The 19,526-nt window shown below is 40.9% G+C and overlaps 1 protein-coding gene and 1 pseudogene across 8 annotated transcripts; one reads left to right on the top strand and one right to left on the bottom strand.

The window, feature by feature from the left end:
- Positions 1 to 4,200: 4,200 nt before the first annotated feature.
- On the bottom strand, positions 4,201 to 19,140 carry ZNF322 (zinc finger protein 322). 7 transcript variants are annotated; one of them, XM_082639330.1, is made up of 4 exons: positions 18,855 to 19,140; positions 18,168 to 18,250; positions 17,945 to 18,033; positions 4,201 to 8,579 (listed from the first exon to the last, which is right to left on the bottom strand). In XM_082639330.1, the coding sequence occupies exon 4, from the start codon at positions 8,395 to 8,397 to the stop codon at positions 7,189 to 7,191; it is 1,209 nt and encodes a 402-aa protein (XP_082495456.1). In that variant the 5' UTR covers positions 8,398 to 8,579; positions 17,945 to 18,033; positions 18,168 to 18,250; positions 18,855 to 19,140; the 3' UTR covers positions 4,201 to 7,188. The 7 variants fall into 7 exon arrangements, 6 of the variants coding, with proteins under 6 accessions (XP_082495456.1, XP_082495458.1, XP_082495457.1 ...); XR_014295589.1 differs by lacking the exon at positions 4,201 to 8,579 and adding an exon at positions 13,118 to 13,854; XM_082639332.1 differs by lacking the exon at positions 17,945 to 18,033.
- LOC309814023 (casein kinase II subunit alpha-like) lies at positions 10,799 to 12,944 on the top strand (annotated as a pseudogene). Its single transcript has one exon. The product of its transcript is annotated as a casein kinase II subunit alpha-like (transcript).
- Positions 19,141 to 19,526: the final 386 nt, after the last annotated feature.

The raw sequence follows: 19,526 nt of genomic DNA, 5'->3' as shown, positions 1-19,526 counted from the left end.
GGGCCTTCATTCAAGTCATTACATTCTTAGTTCTTTGTATGGCTCCCACTAAAATTTCCTGCATGACCCTAATTAGAAATCTTTAAAAGCTCAGATTCAAATGCCTGATACTTATCATCAGTTGGACAGTTTGGGGATATGTGTTAGTTCTTCTGATCACCAGGAAATGTGGAGTCCTATCATTTCCATGAGAAGGACCCATGGGAGGAGAAGTTCAGTAAACACTCAGAAGCCCCAGTAACACTATGAGTAAGAATAGTTGGAAAGCTCCTCCCTATAAGTGCCAAATGAGGGATAGATGGAACCTTATCAAAACTCTACCTACCTTATTTCATCTCAGTCCCCAAATCCATTAAGCTACTTTGTAGCTGATTTAGAGTATTGAGCAAGTTGCTGTGTAACTGGGCTTTATGATACCAGATCCAATGGTGCATCAAAGGTCCGTGTTAAATAGAGATGCTCTATGGAGCCTCTGTCAATTCACAGGAAAAGAATACCTGAGAAAAAGCTCCTCACTCTTTACTGGGCTTTGTAGAGACTTAATGCTGCACAATGGGATACAAAGGATGGCCATGTGACCTGAACTTCCTTTTAGATATTGAGTATCGTCTGACTCACAATCCATAATATTGTGCAAGCCCAGTAGAGTCCTTCATCCATGGATATCTTCCATAGTCACTTCCGGTCATCAAAGAACAGATACCTGAGAGCCTTCCAAGGATGTATGAGTTCCATATAAATTCATATTTTGTCCAGATATTTATATTCAGATATTTAGGTTTGAGTAGCTAGAAAGCAATATGAAACACAGTCCAAGTACAGAAAGCACAGTAAACAAAAAACAAGTATGTTCAGTGGATAGCAAGGAAAACTGCCTAACTAGATAAGAGTTTATGGAATATATGAAAATGTTTTCAGTTATAAGTAATAGAAACCCAACTCAATAAGACATAATCAAAAAGGACTTCTTTTTTCTCATATAATTGGAAGGCAGTACCTCACTTCGGCCATGGTTCTTGACCCATCTCTTGGCAATTCTCTCAGCTCTGCTTTCCCCAGAGCCGGATCAACCATGCCGTGGAACGAGTGGGGAGGAGTTTATATAAGATTTTTCCTAATTGGGCCAACATAGTTTATGTGGCCACCTTAGACCCATAATGCTAATCAGGATAATGCTAGGTGTTAAATTAGCTTAAACTTGGGCTCACAAACCAAAGGAAATGGTATTTCATGCTTGAAGTTGCCCTCGATTCATCAAACCACACTCCTGCCGCACAACGGATGAGGGTGAAATGTCGGCTCTAGATTAATTTCAGAAAATATATTTAAAAAGGGATCAAATTTTAGGCTCCTTAAAAGCTAGGTCAGAAAACGTACAGTTGATGCTATACATAATGGAAAGTAATCTATTTAAGGTTGCATAAGACAGTGTAAAAGGCAGGTAAACCTACTGAACTGAGCAGGATGGAGAGAAAGAGAATAAATAGAGATTATTGTAAAAATAAAAACTAATAAGTTTCTGGACTAGAGTGGTTATAGTAAGAATGCAAATGAAGGAATAAGGGTGAGAGACATGAAGAAAGTATAACAGGACCTGGTGACAGTGGAGAGAAAAGAAAGAGTCAAAGATGATACCCTGGCTCAGCAAAGGTGGTGCCATCAATCTTAATGGAAAAATTGGGACATGGGTCAGTGGTTAGAAATGGAAATGAGCTGGATTTTACATGGTTTGAGCCTTTAAGAGAAATGACTCAGGATGCTGGAAAATTAAAATTAGCTCTTATGGGAATGAGAATTTGGAGGTTATTTACATGTGAGTAAAAGACATACAATACAGATGAATATTTTCTAAGAAAAAGCAGGTAATCAGCCCCTATGCTTTATGAGATTAGGAAAAAAGGAGCCAACATAGGCGTCAACAGAAAGAAATGTCAGAAAGACAGGGTGAGAATCAGTACTATACTGTATTGCTAAGGACAAAAAAAAGAGGCAGGCAACTGATGTGCCCTGTTGGAGAGCACATCATCCACTTTGGTTCAAAGGTCGCTCATGATCTTTGAGACAATAGCTAGGTAGGAAATTGTGTAAAGCCAGATTATAGCATGATAGGAAATGAGCACTTAGAAATGGAGGCAGTATAGATTTTAAGCTGGTGAATTCTGGAAGGGGGGAAATTAAGAGAAACACTAGCCTATTAAGGGCAACCTAAAGTTTAAAAAAAAAAGGGGGGGGAATGAAAGGGCATCTATACATATTTGAAGACGAGGGAAAATCTCAATGAAGGAAATAAATGAAAAAATCTAGAGATAAATGAGGAAGGTTTCAGAGGTTGTTGAAGAGAATGTGCTTGGCATGTTAAAGGAGTCAGGACGTTTATTCCTTTGGGAGAAGAAAGGCAGGATAAAGAGATTTGTTTTGAAGTGGTCAGAAGGCCTCTCCTAGAGATTTTTCTCTTGGAGTAGATGATGCTGTGCAGGGGTGGTGGTGGCTGAATAGGGCTGGAGAATGAGGGCTCAAAGTGTGGGCTTATGACACTGACAGAGGAGAGAAGACAGGTCACTGCAGCAGTGACTGTTCCAAACAACTCCCTTATCAGTCCCCTGCTCAGTCAGAAACAACTGATGTGGTTTAAATTGCCTGTTGGTAAATCATGATATGGCCCTACTGCCCCCGAACCAATTGCCCCCATGTCTCCCAAAGCAGCTCCAACTTCCTCCACCTGCAAGACTGAGGCTCCTCATCTAGACGAGATGCTGGATTCAATAGTGAGGAGGTCCACTTAGAATTCCATATAAAAGACTTCTCATTTTCAGATACATTAATGCAAATTTCTGAGCCAGGCAATTAAGACCAAGGTTCCTGGATACAAGAGGGTTGCAGAGAATTTGAAAGTGGGTATAAAAGATAAACAACAGGAGTTACTCCAAGTCTTCTCTTTTCTTCACTAATTACCAATTATTTGATGTTATCAGTTACTACTCAAGAGTTGGATTCCTATACCCCTATTTTTAACGTGTCCTGTGGCAGATGGAAAAAGGATTCTCTCTCCAAGGGTTAACTGCCTTCAGCCTCCCTCACTTTAAAGTCCAAATCTCTGCTTGGGTAATGACACAAACTAATATTTTGGGCATGAAACAAGAAAGCTTCAGTTGCATACAAGTCCTCCCCAGCCCGTCAGGAAGCAATGTGAAGAACTCTTTCAAGAAACTCTTGTGGCATACACGTGTACTGGGAGGCACCTTTCCCTTCCTCTACCCGAGTGTGGCACTATTTCTCTTCTAATTACTTGTAAGGGATGTGACTAGTGTTTTTCCCAGAAATATTTCTCCCCACAGCCCAGCTAAACGTTGGGATGTAGCATCACTTTAAGCGGGGGGATAAGCGTGAAGGCCACAGGCCTTGTTCTAGCCACACCACTTTATGTCAAAAGAAAAAACAAAACTTGAAATTGTACCATTTTCCCTTCCCCTTTTCATCCATCCAAATTGTCTTAACTCTTATTCTTTTCCCACAATGCAATGAGAGCCACTTAAAACGCTGGGACCTATTCTGTGGCAGAGCAAATAGATGTAAACTGGGGCAAACTTCGTAATGGGAGGTACATCAGTGCCACCATTTTTACACCATCTCCTTTGCCCCACTCCAACAAATGATAAGATGAGGTGACAAGAGGTAGAACTGGAGTCATACATGAATTCCACTGGGAATTGAAAATTCAAAATTGTCCTTTATTTTGAGGGTATAGACAGACAGTTTTGTTGTTTCTGAATTTTAGTCCCAAGTACGGTCAGTTTAAGCTATTACTCCTCCCTGTACTCCGTATGTAATGCAATGGGGAGGCTCCAAAAGGATCCAATGCCTACAGCAGAGCAAAGACAATAATTTCTTCCAGGTTTCCATTCATTATTTGCCTTAGCATCAAAAATTCCTGGAATTCTTAAAAAAAAATCTTGGAATTCTAGAGATGGTCCAATGGCTATCATCACCACCAGGCCAAAGGGTCACATGAATATCCACTTTATTCCTTTCTCCCCCAGCTTTACTGAGATATAACTGACAAATAAAATTGTAAGGTAGTTAAAGTGTACACTATGACAGTTTGATATACGTATACACTGTGAAAGGATTCCTGAACATCTGCTTTATTCTAACACAAGTGTAGGGGAAATGCTTTTTCTTAGTACAGTGGAGACAAAAATGGAGTTTTCAGAACAATGTTTTTATTTACGAATTAAGGGAAAACAAAAACATTAAAGCATAGGAATACATTGACTGAATACAAGTGTCTCGTTTGGTCTGAAATCTTGAAAAAGTCACTCTGACTACTTACCTGAGGTAGATTTAGGTTGGCACTGTTTCAAGAGAACCTCCATCCATCCCAGAAGTTACCTTCTAGTTTTGGTTACAGGCTCCCAAGTGGTCCTTTCCAACCTCAGGTTATTCTATATGAGTAATACCAACACCTTTTCCCCCCCATGGTTAAAAGCCCTCAGACCTGTTTCATACCCCCAAAGTTCTCTGTCTGAGGGATGGTCCATTCTTAATTTACTTAAAGACTAGAGACAATTACCAGGAAGATTAGTTGAAAGAAGGGGCAAGTTACTGCCCTGCCAAAGATACAAACTCTGTTCCCTTCTCCAAGTTCTCTCTAATGACTAACAAGTAGCCATAAGGACTAATTTTCATCACCACCAAGCCATACACCCAATACTATTTTAAGAATTACAATTGTCAAACATATACTAGTGATAGGCATGATTTTCACCAAAGAGAAACAAATACATCTTGTGTGTTTTATCACACCGAGCAACTTTTTATGGTATAAGAGCTATTTAGAAAAATTACTAAAATACATCAGATCAAATAAACTTCCAGGACCTGTTTTCTAAAAGAAAGAAAAAAACACCCTAGAATCAGATTCCTTATTATCACTATGAGTTATATCCTCTGACCCTAAGATTATCAAGGTCATCAACCAGCCATCAGGATCAGAGCTGAGAGCCAAACACAAGGTGGCAGTGCAAGAGTTGGCCACCGCCATGAGTCCGAACACCAACGCTCTCTGGAGTTCAGGATTTGCTAAGATAAACCAGAGGAATCAAAATACTTATTCACCAAGTCTACAGTCCCAAATACTGTAGAAGTTTTAAGTATTTATATTAAATGTCATTTTATCTGAGGGAAGGAAAAAACCTCAGAACTGTCCACTTACAGATCCCTGGATTAATTAGAGTATTTCTGGAGAATATTAAAGGTAATCATAATTATCCTGTTAAGTTGGAGGTAAGTGCTTATCCTTAAACCTCTGATGAATCTGCCAACTACTTTCCCCTTCTAGCATTTAGAATGCTACATTACAAGCGAAATATATACCTTATATTGTGGTGATTGTAGTCTTTTCCCTGGGAATAAAAAGTATTCTCTTTCCTTGGCAGAACCGAAGTAAATGAAAGGCATGTCATTATGTGGCTTGATTTGCTATAAACAGCAGGATAACGTAGTGGAAAAAAAACAAACAAACAAAACACCAGCTTCTGAGTCACGATTCTCAAAATCAAAGTCTAGCTTCTCCACTAATAATGCATCATTATGTGTTCTACTCTGTGCCTACTCAGGCTTAAACCTTTCTTTCAGCTTTCTCTTAATTATTTTGCAAGGAGCTGATGAAGATATCTTACCATTGAAAGAAACATGATAAATGAAGTCACAAAAGTATGGGTACTAGCAAAAATCATAACGATTATCCTGGAACGTGCATCTCTGAGTTGAGAAGAAATGAATCTCTAAAGCTGAAACTGCAAATACCAGTAATAATCTGAAAGATTTTAGGGAAAGGAAACTTGTAAGGGTATGCCTCAACTCACAAGTAAATAGCTGAGTATCCTACCTCGTTATGAGGTTGGCCCTCCAAAGGGGAAGCCTTGGGAAGAGTTTTGATCTATGATAACTACTCCCTAGCTGCTTAGTTCTTTACACAACCAGCAAAAGGTTCCCACGCTGCTATCAACACACTAGTCCCCATTCCAGCCAAGACTTACAAAATCGACAAGAGGCAAAGTAAATGTACTTCTTTCCCCCAACAGTAACACAGGCCACACCTTCTCTCTCAAGGTTACAGTCCTTTCCTTTATTGGAGTTCCAAATTTAAAAAACTGAAAGTAAAGCAATCATTAAGTGGTTCAGATAAAAGAAAAGCATCTTTACCTGAGTTTCCCATCAGGCCTACTCTGACCTGCCCTAGCTCCTTGCAGAAAAAGTTTCTGGGTATCTAAAAAAAACAGTTTACATATTGACTCATTAAAAGTCATCTCTACTATATGAGTCAACTATGAGAACAGTTGTTCTCATACCTATTAAATGTACATAGTCCACAGTTAGATCTCTTACTAGAACAAAATTATCTGCAGAGTAGGGTCTTTGGGGCGCAATAAGGTAGGGATTTCCTGCAAGGCTTTTTTTTAGACTCAAGGTTATTTATAGGGTTTTTCACTTATGTGAGTTCCCCAGTATACCACAAAAACCGATCACTGACAGAAGCTTTTCTCATTCAGAGAATTCATAAGGTCTTTCCTCAGATTGGTTTTTTTTTTTGGGGGGGCGGTGCAAACCCAAGAAGGCTCTCCACCTAATGCTTTTGCCACCTTCAAGGCAAATATAGAAATTTTCACCTGTATGGCTTCTCTGATAGGTAAGAAAGTCATAGTTCTGTTAGAAGATTTCTTCACACTTGTGGGGGTCTCTTCCCAGTGGGGCGTTCTGACGTCCAATGAAATGTGCACACTCTCTGAAGCACTGTTGACACAGGGTATTAAAAATGCTGTCCACCAATGTGAATTCTCTTGGAATGAGAAGAGGTGACCATTGCTAGAAAGCTTTCTCACATTCAACAAATCTGTAAGGTTTCCCACCTGTATGAATCCTCTTGTGGGTGATCAGATACAAGCTTGGACTAAAGGTTTTCCCAAACTCAGAGCATTTGTAAGGTTTCACATTGGAGTGGTTGATAAGCTTCTGTAAGGACAGCTCTCTGGGCAAACCATTGCTCAACTTCCTACAATTGCAGATTCTCTGGTCCCCAGTGAAATCTGAGCTCTGAGGAAAGTCTGAGATTTGCTTAGAGTTCTTCATCTTAAGGAGTTCTCTTACATTGTAAATACCTTTTTTATGGCATTATAACTTCTTGTCTGGTCAAGACATTTGTGAGGCTTCTGATGCACGGGGAGGGCTGAGCTCAAGACCTTTTTCACCCACATCACAGATATATGGTTTTTCACCGATGTGGATTGTCTGATGTTGAAGAAGTGCTGAGCTCTGGTGAAAGCTTTTATCACAGACACCGTATTTATAATGCAGCTCCTCTGTCTGAGTTCTCATTTTCTGTTGGGCAACAAAGTCCATGCCCAGGAGGAAGCCACTCTCACATGCAGACCACTGATGTGGTTTCTCTTCCATGTGAATTCTTTGATGCACAATAAGGTCTGAACTACAGTTTAAACTTTTCTCATATTCCAGGCATTTGAAAGTGTGAGTGTGAGTTGCCTGGTGCCTGATTAGGTTGGCGCTCCGAGTAAAACTTCGCATACATTCTAAGCATTTATACGGCTTCTCACCTGTGTGGACTCTCTGGTGTACAATAAGGTCTGATTTCTGGCCAAAGCATTTCTCACAGGCACCACACTTATAGGGCTTCTCCCCAGTATGAACTCTTTTATGAACAATGAAGGCTGAACGGTGTCGGTAACTTTTCTCACACTTATTACATTTGTAGGGCCTTTCACCAGTATGAGTTCTCTGGTGGCTAATAAGATCTGATTTCCCACTAAAAGCTTTTTCACACTCCAGACACTTAAATGGTTTCTCACCTGTGTGAGTTCTTCGGTGTCTTATAAGGTTTGTACTTCGGCTGAAGCATTTGTCACACTCACTACATAGATACGGTTTCTCGCCTGTATGGCTTCGCTGGTGGACAAGCAGATCAGAGCTCTGACCAAAATTCTTGCCACAAATATCACATGTATAGAATTTTTTACCTGCATGTGTTCTCTGGTGTCCTGAAAGGGCTAAGTGGTGCCAAAAGCTCTTCTCACATTTGCTACATTTATAAGGTTTCTCATAATTGTGGATCCTCTGGTGTGAAATAAGATCTGAGCTTTGGATGAAGGTTTTCTCACACATATCACATCTATAAGGTTTCTCCCCTGTATGGGTTCTCTCACACATAATAAGAGCTAAGTTTTCACAGAAATTTTGCTCACGTTCAAGGCACTGGTATATATGATCATCTATTTGAGTAATCTCATGCACATGAATAAAAATCTTTTTACCCTTCTGAGGGCATACATGATATATTTTCCTTTTTTGAGTTCTCTGATTATACCTCTCTTCTGAAGTGTACATTTTCTATGGCTCTCTCCTAGGGAGTTTTCCACTGGTCTTCCTGACCCATCATTTTCTTCACAGTCATTCTCTCGATGAGAACTTGAAAGATACATCTGTTTTAGGCCTTTCAGTCATGAGCAGCTCCTCTCTGCAAGTTTCCAGCATCATATATACTAATTCTTTACTTGGTATCTCCAACCCTGTGAAACAAAGAAGAATTATTATTTATATTCCTTTAACTCAGAAAAAATGCTCAAAATTAAAATTGCTGCAAAAAAGACAGAATTTCTGCATCAAAGTCCACAAGTGCTCTAGGTTTTACAGGGGTTGAAAGCAGTTAGTTTTCCTCTTTACTAGTATAAAACCAATCAGCAACACATACAGGGCAAGTACCAGAAAGAACTGTTTCTTTAATGAGCTCAGGTGATCTCAAAACCAGGATTCCTCCTCTTCCCTTGGTTCAACTGAATAATCAAGACGCCTAATAATTAGTACGCCTTAGTAAGGTTTGGAGGAAAATGGTTAATGATCATTAGAATTCCCAGTGCAAAGACAGAGAAAGTAAGTTTCTATGACTATCATCCTAGCTGTGTGATGTCAGGCAAGTTACTTAATCACTCTGTACGTAGTTTCCTCATCTATAAAATGGATTAATGATGGAAATTACCTCAGATCATTGAGTTGAATAATAAATTAATCACGATCTATCTCATGGTAAGTACTCTGTGTTAGCTATTATAATAACTATTATTATGGCAAAGGGGCCTAAGAGTCTGCTTTGATATGGTCGTATGAGCACAAACCTTGCTCAAAAAGAAAAATCCCAACTTACTGCTGATAAAAAAAAATAGGATGACTTTGCTTCCTATTTTACTGAGAAAAATCTAAGGAAGCCAAAAACCAAAAACATAAAAAAAACACTTCCACATGCTTCCACCACATCAACCAACCTCTTCCAAGGTGGTCATGCACTCTCCATCTTTCCTTCTGTTACCATGGATAACAAACTGCCCCTGCTCAATCTAAGGACAACCTGTCCATTGGTGTACTGGATTCCACCCCTTTTTGCCACAATTCTATCCTCTCTCTCCTGCAATATCAATTTGTTCTTTCCTACTGGATCACACTCATCAGCAAACTAGCTGTTACGTCTCTCCTAAAACCAAAGCACTAACAAGAAACTTCTCTCAACCACCTCACCCTCGAGCTATTGTCTCACTTGTTTCTCTTTACAGCAAAATTCCTCAAAAGAAATCAATCTGTTTATTGTCTTTAATTCTTATCTTCCAAGGTTTCTGAAACATACTCCAATCAAATACCCTCACCACTCCACCAAAACTGCTCCTATTAGAACCTAGCAGTCCCTAGGAAATCTGACTCCTAGTTACCACTCCGACAACACTTCCCCGCTCTTCTCGTGTGTACTGCAAGCTAGTCACCTTGGCCTCCTTGCTGTTGTTCAAACAAGCCAGGTCCATTCCCATTTCAAGGTCTTTGTACTTGTAGTCTCTCCCTGCTAAAGTGCTCTTCCTTTAGATCTTCAAGGCTCCCTCTCTCACCTCACTCAAATCTTTGGTAAACTGTCATAGTCTCAGTAAGGCCTGATTGACCATCCTATTTTAAATTACGACACACCTCCACCCCAGCTGACCCACACATACAACACTCCTTCTCTCCTTTCCTGTTTTATTTTTCTCCATAGAATGTAAGCCCCTAAAGGACAAGGATTTTAGTTCATTTCATTTGCTGCTGTTTCCCTAGCACCTGGGACAGTGCCTGGCACGGAGGAGGTATGTTCACGTATAATGAGGTGCTATGTAGCTGTAAAACTGGATGAAGATAACCTTTATGAATTGATGTGGAGCAATTTCTAGGATAAACCATAAATTTTAGAAAGCAGCGGTGTAAAAAAGTATGCTGCATTTTGTGTAAGAATTAAGTAGAAATAAGAAACTACACATATATCTATTCATTTGGCCAAAAAGAAACTCAGAAAAGAAGAAACTAATGAGTTTGGTTATCATCACAAGGTAGGTGTAAATGGGATCAAAAGGACTGGAAAATGAAATTGGTACCAAAGGGTGGATGGAAAGAGAGTCATACTTCTGTTAGTATATACATTTTTGTAAAACACACATTTTTACTTTTTAAACTGTTACATTTCACATATTCAACAAATACATAAATACATAAATAAATAGAAAAGCTGGGGGAGAAAAAAATTAAAATGGAATACAAATAAAAACAAACAAGTCTGTATTTCAAATTAATAACAAAACCACCCAGGAGGGGGAAAAATAAATAACTTTATAATACAGTATTAGGATTATATAAACGCAAACTAAAGATAAAAAGGACTATAAACAATTACTGAACTCTAATTAGTAGGAGTTTTCCCCCAGAGTGGAAAAGGTTCACTACTTAATGTATAGCCTAGGAATGAACAAATAAATAAATATAACGGCACCCAGATGCTTCACTGTCAGCGAAGGGGGTTACAAACACAGAAAAGGGAAAGGCTACAATGAACTCTGCACCTGTAGTGTTTACCTGGAATTAGAAGTATCAGTATGAGGTCAAGGTTTTTAAGTATATACAGAAAAAATAGAAATGTGTGTATGTGTGAAGGTGGGTGCTTTTTTTTCTACTAATGTCTGGCTGTGAGGTCACAGAAACAATGAAATCCCAGTAGTAATGAGCACACCAAGCACTTAGAGCGTGGTTTCTAAACACCATTTCTCACTGAAAGGAATCAAGGCTCACTGGAGAAATGGCTAATTCCAGGGTTTAGAAAGTACAAGATGAACCTGGAGCATCTTGTTGTGTCAGAAAATAAGGAAGTGCTCAAAAAGTGGTGACAGGGCTTCCCTGGTGGTGCAGTGGTTGAGAGTCTGCCTGCCGATGCAGGGGACATGGGTTCATGCCCTGGTCTGGGAGGGTCCCACATGCCGCAGAGTGGCTGGGCCCGTGAGCCATTGGGCCTGTGCGTCCGGAGCACAGGGAGAGGCCACAGCAGTGAGAGGCCCGCCTACCGCAAAAAAAAAAAAAAAAAAAAGTGGTGACAATATGCCAAGAGGACCCAGGAGCCAGGCTGAAGGGGCTGCCACTATACAAATCAGGAACAAACATCAAAATAAATAATGATAGTGATAAATTAGTAACACAATAAGAATCCATGAATCCATACTCATTTAAAAAGTGAATAAGTGGTCCGCCGCTGCCATATTGTCTGTGTGAAGAGAGGGGAGAGGGTCCGCCGCCACTGCAACTTCCACCACAGTTTGAAGAAAACAGTTCTGAAACAAGCTCTTACCCCCAGCTGCCTCTCAACACAGTGACTGTCATCTCTCCAAACGTCAAGTCCAGCTCTGTCCGCCAACCTGTCTGACATGTCGGGACCCATGCCAAACAGGGCCAGAGTTTACACTGATGCTAATACGCACAGACCCCAAGAGTACTGGGATTACAAGTCACATGTGGTGGAATGGGGAAATCAAGATGACTACCAGCTGGTTAGAAAATTAGGCCGGGGTAAATACAGTGAAGTATTTGAAGTTATCAACATCACAAATAATGAAAAAGTTGTTGTTAAAATTCTCAAGCCAGTAAAGAAGAAGAAAATCAAGCGTGAAATAAAGATTTTGGAGAATTTGTGAAGCGGTCCCAACATCATCACACTGGCAGACATTGTAAAAGACCCTGTGTCACGAACACCTGCCTTGGTTTTTGAACACGTAAACAACACAGATTTCAAGCAATTGTACCAGATGTTAACAGACTATGATATTTGATTTTACATGTATGAGATTCTGAAGGCCCTGGATTATTGTCACAGCATGGGGATTATGCACAGAGATGTAAAGCCCCATAATGTCATGATTGATCATGAGCACAGAAAGCTACAGCTAATAGACTGGGGTTTGGCTGAGTTTTACCATCCTGGCCAAGAACATAACGTCCGAGTTGCTTCCCGATATTTCAAAGGTTCTGAGCTACTTGTAGACTATCAGATGTATGATTATAGTTTGGATATGTGGAGCTTGGGTTGTATGGTGGCAAGTGTGATCTTCCGGAAGGAGCCATTTTTCCATGAACATGACAATTATGATCAGTTGATGAGGACAGCCAAGGTTCTGGGGACAGAAGATTTATATGACTATATTGACAAATACAACATTCAATTAGATCCACGTTTTAACGATATCTTGGGCAGACATTCCTGTAAGCGATGGGAACGCTTTGTCCACAGTGAAAACCAGCACCTTGTCAGCCCTGAGGCCTTGGATTTCTTGGACAAGCTGCTGTGGTACGACCACCAGTCATGGCTCACCGCAAGAGAGGCCATGGAGCACCCCTATTTTTACACTGTTGTGAAGGACCAGGCTCGAATGGGCTCATCTAGCATGCCAGGGGGCAGTATGCCTGTCAGCAGCACCAATATGATGTCAGGGATTTCTTCAGTGCCAACCCTTTCACCCCTTAGACCTCAGGCAGGCTCACCAGTGATTGCTGCTGCCAACCCCCTCGGGATGCCTGTTCCAGCTGCCGCTGGCGCTCAGCAGTAATGGCCCCTTCTGTCTCCTGATGCCTGAGCAGAGGTTGGGGATTCCACTCACTCCCTTGATGCAGCTTGCGCCTGGCGGGGAGGAGTGAAATACTTCCGAAGCACCGTGTCTGAACCGAAGCACCGTGTCTGAACCGTTGCTTGTGGATTTATAGTAGTTCATTCATTAAAAAAAAAAATTACAACAGGCTGATATTCCTTTCTTTCTTTCTTTCTTTTTTTTTAACTCGAACTTTTCATAATTCAGGGGATTCCCTGAAAAATTATCTGCAGGTGGAATATTTCATGGACAAATTTTTTTTCTCCCCTTCCAAATTCAGTTCCTTATCACTAGAGAACAAAGATAAACCAGCCTCAATTCTGGCTGCTGCGTTTGGGTGGAGATTTCTTCCCATGCCCACCATTGCTCCCCTACCATTCCACATTTTGAGGGGTTTGTATTTCACGCTCTCCTCCAGAGATTACAAAAATGTAGCTTCTTGAAGCGAGGTGGGAAGGAAGGAAGAAGGAAGGACCCAACCTATAAGAGCAGTGTACTGCTAGTCACTTATATCACTTTACTCCAAAAGTGCTTCAGTGGGGTTATACTGGTGAATCTAGTGGAAATACGTCTTGCACTGAAATACGTTACACTGAGATGCTGAAAATCTACCCAAAGTGCAGACAGGTCCTGAAAACGTCTGTTCAGTATGAATCATGTCTTATTGATCTAACCTAAATGCAACTCACTTACAATTTAGTTTCAGTTCAGTTTAAAACTTTAATACCGTCCCTCCCAGGCTCCTTACCTCGGTCCTCTCCCCTTTCATCTCCCAACATGCTCTATAGCTGGTAGGAGGGGGAAGGCAAAATCTTTTTCAGTTTTCTTTGACTTGGTCCTTTTGAATTCAGTTAGTTACTGGCTATAATTACTTTTTACAAAAGAAATTGCTTTTTACAAAAGAAAAAAACATTGTCTATGTTGGTTTCATGCTAGCAACTCTTGAAGAGCTAATGAGAGATGTGGCCACTGCATTTTATTTTAAGCTTTCTACCTTCTTTTCCTCCTACCTTCCCCTTCCCTCACATGCCATCCATTGAGCAGACCTGCCCCTCAGTCTTGTAAATGTACCTGAGAGGTAGGAGCAGAGCCACTGTCTTCAGTGAAACTGAAATGGTAGACCTGGAATTGTGGGAAAACTAAACTCTCTTGTTACAGCCCTGCCACCCCTTGCCGTCTGTATATATATAATACTTTGTCCTTCATATGTGAAAGATCCAGTGTTGGAATTCTTTGGTGTAAATAAACATTTGGTTTTATTTATCCAAAAAAAAAGTGAATAAATAGTGAGCGAGAAGGGAAAGTTTTTTCTTATATTAAAAAAGCCAACAATTAAATGTAGAATAAATGATGGAATTAAAAACATCACATGTCCAATGAAGAGTAACAACTGTTTCAGGCAAAAATATAGTGGATGAAAGTTTTATGAGAATCAGGATATTTACACAATCTGAATATATCTCCCCACTAGATATTTAATAATTACAAAGACCAAAAAAGTAACTTCACAGTATAGAAACCTGGAAGACACCACCTTAACCAAATAATCAGAGTTAACACCACCAGTAACAAGATATATAGCTGCCTCCTAATATGATGCAAAGAGAAGAAAAGAACATCACTTCTGTGCTATCTTGCCAAAAATGTATAACCTGAATCTAATTATGAGGAAACATCAGACAAACCCAAATTGAGGAAAATTCTGCCAAATAAATGGCCTAAACTTAAAAAAAAAAAAAAAGTCTAAAGACAAAGTCTGAGGATATGTTCCACAATAAAGACATGACAATTAAATGAAATGGGTGATAGTGGAATGGATCCTGGACAACAAAAAAAACTTATTTTTCTTTTCCTACAAAGGACGTTAGTGGAACAACTGGCTAAACTCCAATAATGTCTGGCGATCAGATAATAGTATTATATGAATGTTAATTTTTTGACTGTGATAACTGTAATGATAATATAAGAGAATAGCCTTGTCTTCAGGGAATAAAACAATTGAGTATTTAGGACAGGCTTTCTCAACTAGAGTTCTGGCAAAGAACAAAGCCCTACAGAAAATGACTTGAGTAACTATTTTTTTCAATTCTCCCAAGGATGGCATGTAGCTAGTAGCACTGAACACACATGGGAGAGAAGTTAATTCATTGCATACCTATTACTTCAGGGCTTAGCATGTCTTAGGACTTTAGGGCTTAATTCTCATAGTTTGAGATGAGGTATTATATTTATAACTTACTCTCAAAAGGTTCAGAAAAAATGTACATATAGGTACATGTATGTATAGAGAAATTAGTATAGACAGACTCATAAAACATAGTAAAAGGTAAACATTTAGGGACTGTGGGTGAAGGGTGTATGCGTATTCTTTATATTATTTTACAACTTTTTTGTAAATCTGAAATTACTTCAAAATTTAAATGTATGTTATTTTGTTTTTTAAGAACATGGGAGCTGAGGGCTTCCCTGGTGGCCCAGTGGTTAAGAGTCCACCTGCCAATGCAGGGGACATGGGTTCGAGCCCTGGTCTGGGAGGATCCCACATGCCATGGAGCAGCTAAGCCCGTGCACCACAACTACTGAGCCTGTGCTCTAGAGCCTGCGAGCCACAACTACTGAGCCCGCATGCCACAACCACTGAAGCCTGCATGCCTAGAGCCTATGCTCCGCAACAGGAGAAGTCACTGCAATGAGAAGCCTGCGCACCACAATGAGAAGCCTGCGCACCACAATGAAGAGTAGACCCCGCTTGCTGCAGCTGGAGAGGGCCAGCGTGCAGCAACGAAGACCCAATGCAGCCAAAAATAAATAAATTAAAAAAAAAATATATATATATATAAATTTTAAAAGAAAGAACATGGGAGCTGAGAGTTGTATATTGTGATAGTTAAAGCTGAATGTTCGAACTCTGGAATCAGATTTTGGCTCAAATTCCCACTGTGCTCTTTTGTAGCTATGAGAACTTGGGTAAGTTACTTCCTTCAGCTTCAAACTTCAATTTCGATAAAATAAGTAAGATACCATTACATGTCTTAAGGAGTTGCCATGGGAACTGAGACACTGTCAATAAAGGACGTGGCTCAATGCCTGGGTCTCAAGAGATGCTCAATAAACAGTAGGTTCTATTATTTTCTTAATTCCATCTTCACAGTCACAAAAACACTAACATTCTTGAGCTCATCCTCTGTGTCTGTCTCTTATGCAAAGCCTTGTTCAAAATCCATTTAAAATAGTTAACTAAATAATAATCAGTTAATGATTAATATGAAGATTAAGCAAAAACCAGAAAAACATTTATAGAGAAATGCTAGGAGGAAAAGGAAGACTTTAGAATCGCAACTAAGTAAAGATATGCATCCATACAGACAAATAGCTACTCTAAGATGGTGGCTGTATGGGAGTTTTGTCTTTTAAAATGTGTATTACTGTTAAGGTCAAAAGGAGAGAGAGTAGAGTGGAAATAAATGATTCTGAGCATGGTCATAGCCTGGTAAATGAATTAGAACATTCCCTAATTTTATCAGCCGAGGGTATCATATTTGCCCTAAATAGCCAACCAACTGTAGGGCACCAAGGAAAGAAATTAAAAATAAGGAAAAAATTAAAAATAAGGAAGTCTTTTAGAGGTCAGCACCTAGAAAATAAAATACAGTCTGGCTGTCAAAATTTAAAGTAATCCATGACACTTCCCTAGTTCAAAATACTGTAACTGCTTCCTACCACTCTAAGAATAAAACCTAGTTTTCACTGCGCTATATAATGCGGTACCTCCCCCTACCTTCAGCCTCACACAACACATCAGAATCTTTACACTTGCTCCTTCTGCCTAGAATGCTCTTCCCCCAAGTAGCTTGCTCCTTTATTTGATCAAGTCTCTGACTGAAAATTATTTCCTCAAAAAGAGGTACACCCTGACTACTTCATCTAAAATAGCTATGTCCCCTTAGCCTGTTTTACAATATTTCTCTTCATAGCACTTATCACCATCCAACTTTGTGGTATATATCTTATATTTGTTAACTTGTTTCTCTCTCCTACTAGAATATAACTTCCATTAGCGTTAGGACTTAGCCTTTTGTTCACTGCAATATTCCTAGCGTCTAGAATACATTTGTTGAATGAATGAAAAATATGAATATCAGAACCAAAAAAGAGCCATCATCCTCTAAGCCTCAGTAGCAATATAACAGGCTAGGCTAGTAGCCCTGGCTGGCGCATCTGGCAAACCCAAATATATACTTCAAGTCTTAGCTTGAGGGTACCCTTCGCTAAGAGGTTTCTCTTACCTCTTCCTAGGAAAAGACTGGTTCTCTCTTCCATGGCTAGGGTCAGAGTGCACAGAATAGGCAAACAGGCTGAGTACAGAACTTCAAAGCCCAAGGCTATCCTTATAGTTAAAGGATGTACGTGACAGTCGACAAAGTGTTATCTGAAAAACTAGATAATGCTTACTGTATCAGGTCCCAGGCTAGGGATTACCTCATTTATTTTTCATTGATTACATGGATTATCTCATTTAATCTTCCCAAGGTTGTAAAATAGGTATGAATACCAATGTTTGCGCCTTACAGGTAGAAAACCTGATGCTTAGGGCAGTTAAATAACTACGAAAGAACTCACAGCTAGTAAGTAGCAGAGCCAGTATCTAAATCTCCATCTTCTGACTCCAGGGCCTGCTTAAGCATTGGGCATACTGCCTTTTGGGGGCTGCAAATCAATCACAAAGGAATTACTAAAAGCCTATTGTAAATAAGCCTGTTGAAAAGGAGTAGAAAATACACTTAAATTGGTAGGACAGCACTCGGTTTTAGCACTCTGCTATCTCAGGAGCTAAGAAAGGGTCATGTATCTTTTTTGCATGTATCTTCTCCCATTCCTCTTTGTCTCCCCCAGTTTCCCTCTCCTCTGGCCTCAAAAATTCACTGTTTATATAGAAACCTACAGCCTGGTATGTTACTTACCATAACAACAAAGACTCAAGACTATCTTCCTTTTGGCTCCAAAAGGTCTCTAGTCCATAACTATTCACAACACCCAATTCTTCCCTCTCCTAGAGGAAAAAAAAATCAATGATGTAGAAATTTATAATTTTTGTGAAATTTGTAACTTTTCTGAGGCTTGAACATCTAAAAATTGGTTCCATTTACTCCCCAGTCTGGTCAGTATCTTTCAACCGTAACTTACCTCTTCCCACCTTTCCTTACATTCTCTTTTCTCTTGCAAGAAGCACCTGCCACTGGTAGCCATCAGTTCCTTCCCAAACAGCTCTAGACAAAACATCGAGAATCCTTCTGGGTAATGACTAACCTTAACTTCATAATAAAGCCCTGAGTCCTGTTCTACTTGTTTCAATTTTTACCTCAACTTCTGAGATCAATGACCCATTCTTCTACCACTATAAACCTCAAGATGCAGTTGATAAGTGCATATGATACAAAGCTATATATAATGCCGGTTTCCAAAAATGGTTATGGAATGATTAAACAAACCAGATTTTTCTGCATACAGATTCGATGCAACATGACGAATCTCTGCCTTAAAGATAGGGGTGGGCGGTGGGTGGAGAACATTCAACGTCCTTGGGTTTTTTTCCCCCCAAAGTGAAAGATACACTTAGATCACTTAGGAAAGTGCCTGGCAGTGTTTACTATTATCTCCAGGAACGATAGTACTAAGCTTCTCTTCCTTCAACTTTTCATTGACCTCCTTTCAGTCGCCGTCAGGGGGGTCCCAGACCTTGCTCTGTTGCGAGGACCAGAGGCTGCTCCTACCAGGCGGAGGCCGAGGGGGTCTCCGGTCCCGCAGAACCCCTCCCCCGATCCCTGGGCCCCGCAGGCCATGCCCCTCCCAGGCCCCGCGGGCCGCGCTTACCACGGCAGCAGCCGGCGCCGCCTCCGCCTGGGACGGCACTTCCGGTTACTCTCCGGACACTCGGGTTTGGGTTTCCCGGCGGCCGCAGGCTCCGGGCGGTAAACCTAAGGGCCCACCTTCGGGAAAAGAAGGAAAGCCAACCTGGGAGGCCGACGAGAACCAGAAGCAGCCCTCTTTGCGTGGCTCGGCGAGGGCAGTTGGGGCCAGGCCATCCAGGGGGCTCTTTAAGGGCCGACAAGGCCGGCTACCCGAGCCCTTTCAGCCTGGCTGGGAAGCGGCCGGCGCAGCCCCGCCCCCTAGAATCACATGATCACCCCCTGTTCAACCACTGGGGCGGTCCACCCCCCCGGCCTCTGGGCCAATAGGGGCCGAGCCTCTGGACCGGGGGCGGGGCCCTGGGGCGCCTGCGCTCCGGAGCCCTTGGTGTTTCGGGGCGGAGCGGTCGACGACTTTATTTAGGGATCCTTTCTGATGCTACTGACGTCTGGGGGTGACGAGAGGACCCCACTACCACGTTGTCTAAGAAGAAGCAGCCCTCTTTATCTTACAGTTTCCGACTTAAGTTCTCTTTCCTGAAGGCTGTTAAAAGAGGACTCGAGGCAGGAGTAGCGTCAGAAGAGATGGATGCCACCGACCCTGTGGAAAACACCCCGAAGGATCTGGAAGAAATGG

The sequence above is a fragment of the Mesoplodon mirus genome (assembly GCF_964341445.2).
Source record: "Mesoplodon mirus genome assembly, chromosome: 12".
In the NCBI taxonomy this organism is placed as follows: Eukaryota; Metazoa; Chordata; class Mammalia; order Artiodactyla; family Ziphiidae; genus Mesoplodon; species Mesoplodon mirus.
Note: the sequence above shows the minus strand (reverse complement) of the source record. Positions and strands in the feature narration are given on the sequence as shown.

Excerpts from the sequence above, each read along its gene's own strand:
- ZNF322 (XM_082639330.1), bottom strand. The coding sequence starts at position 8,397 with ATGTACACTTCAGAAGAGAGGTATAATCAGAGAACTCAAAAAAGGAAA.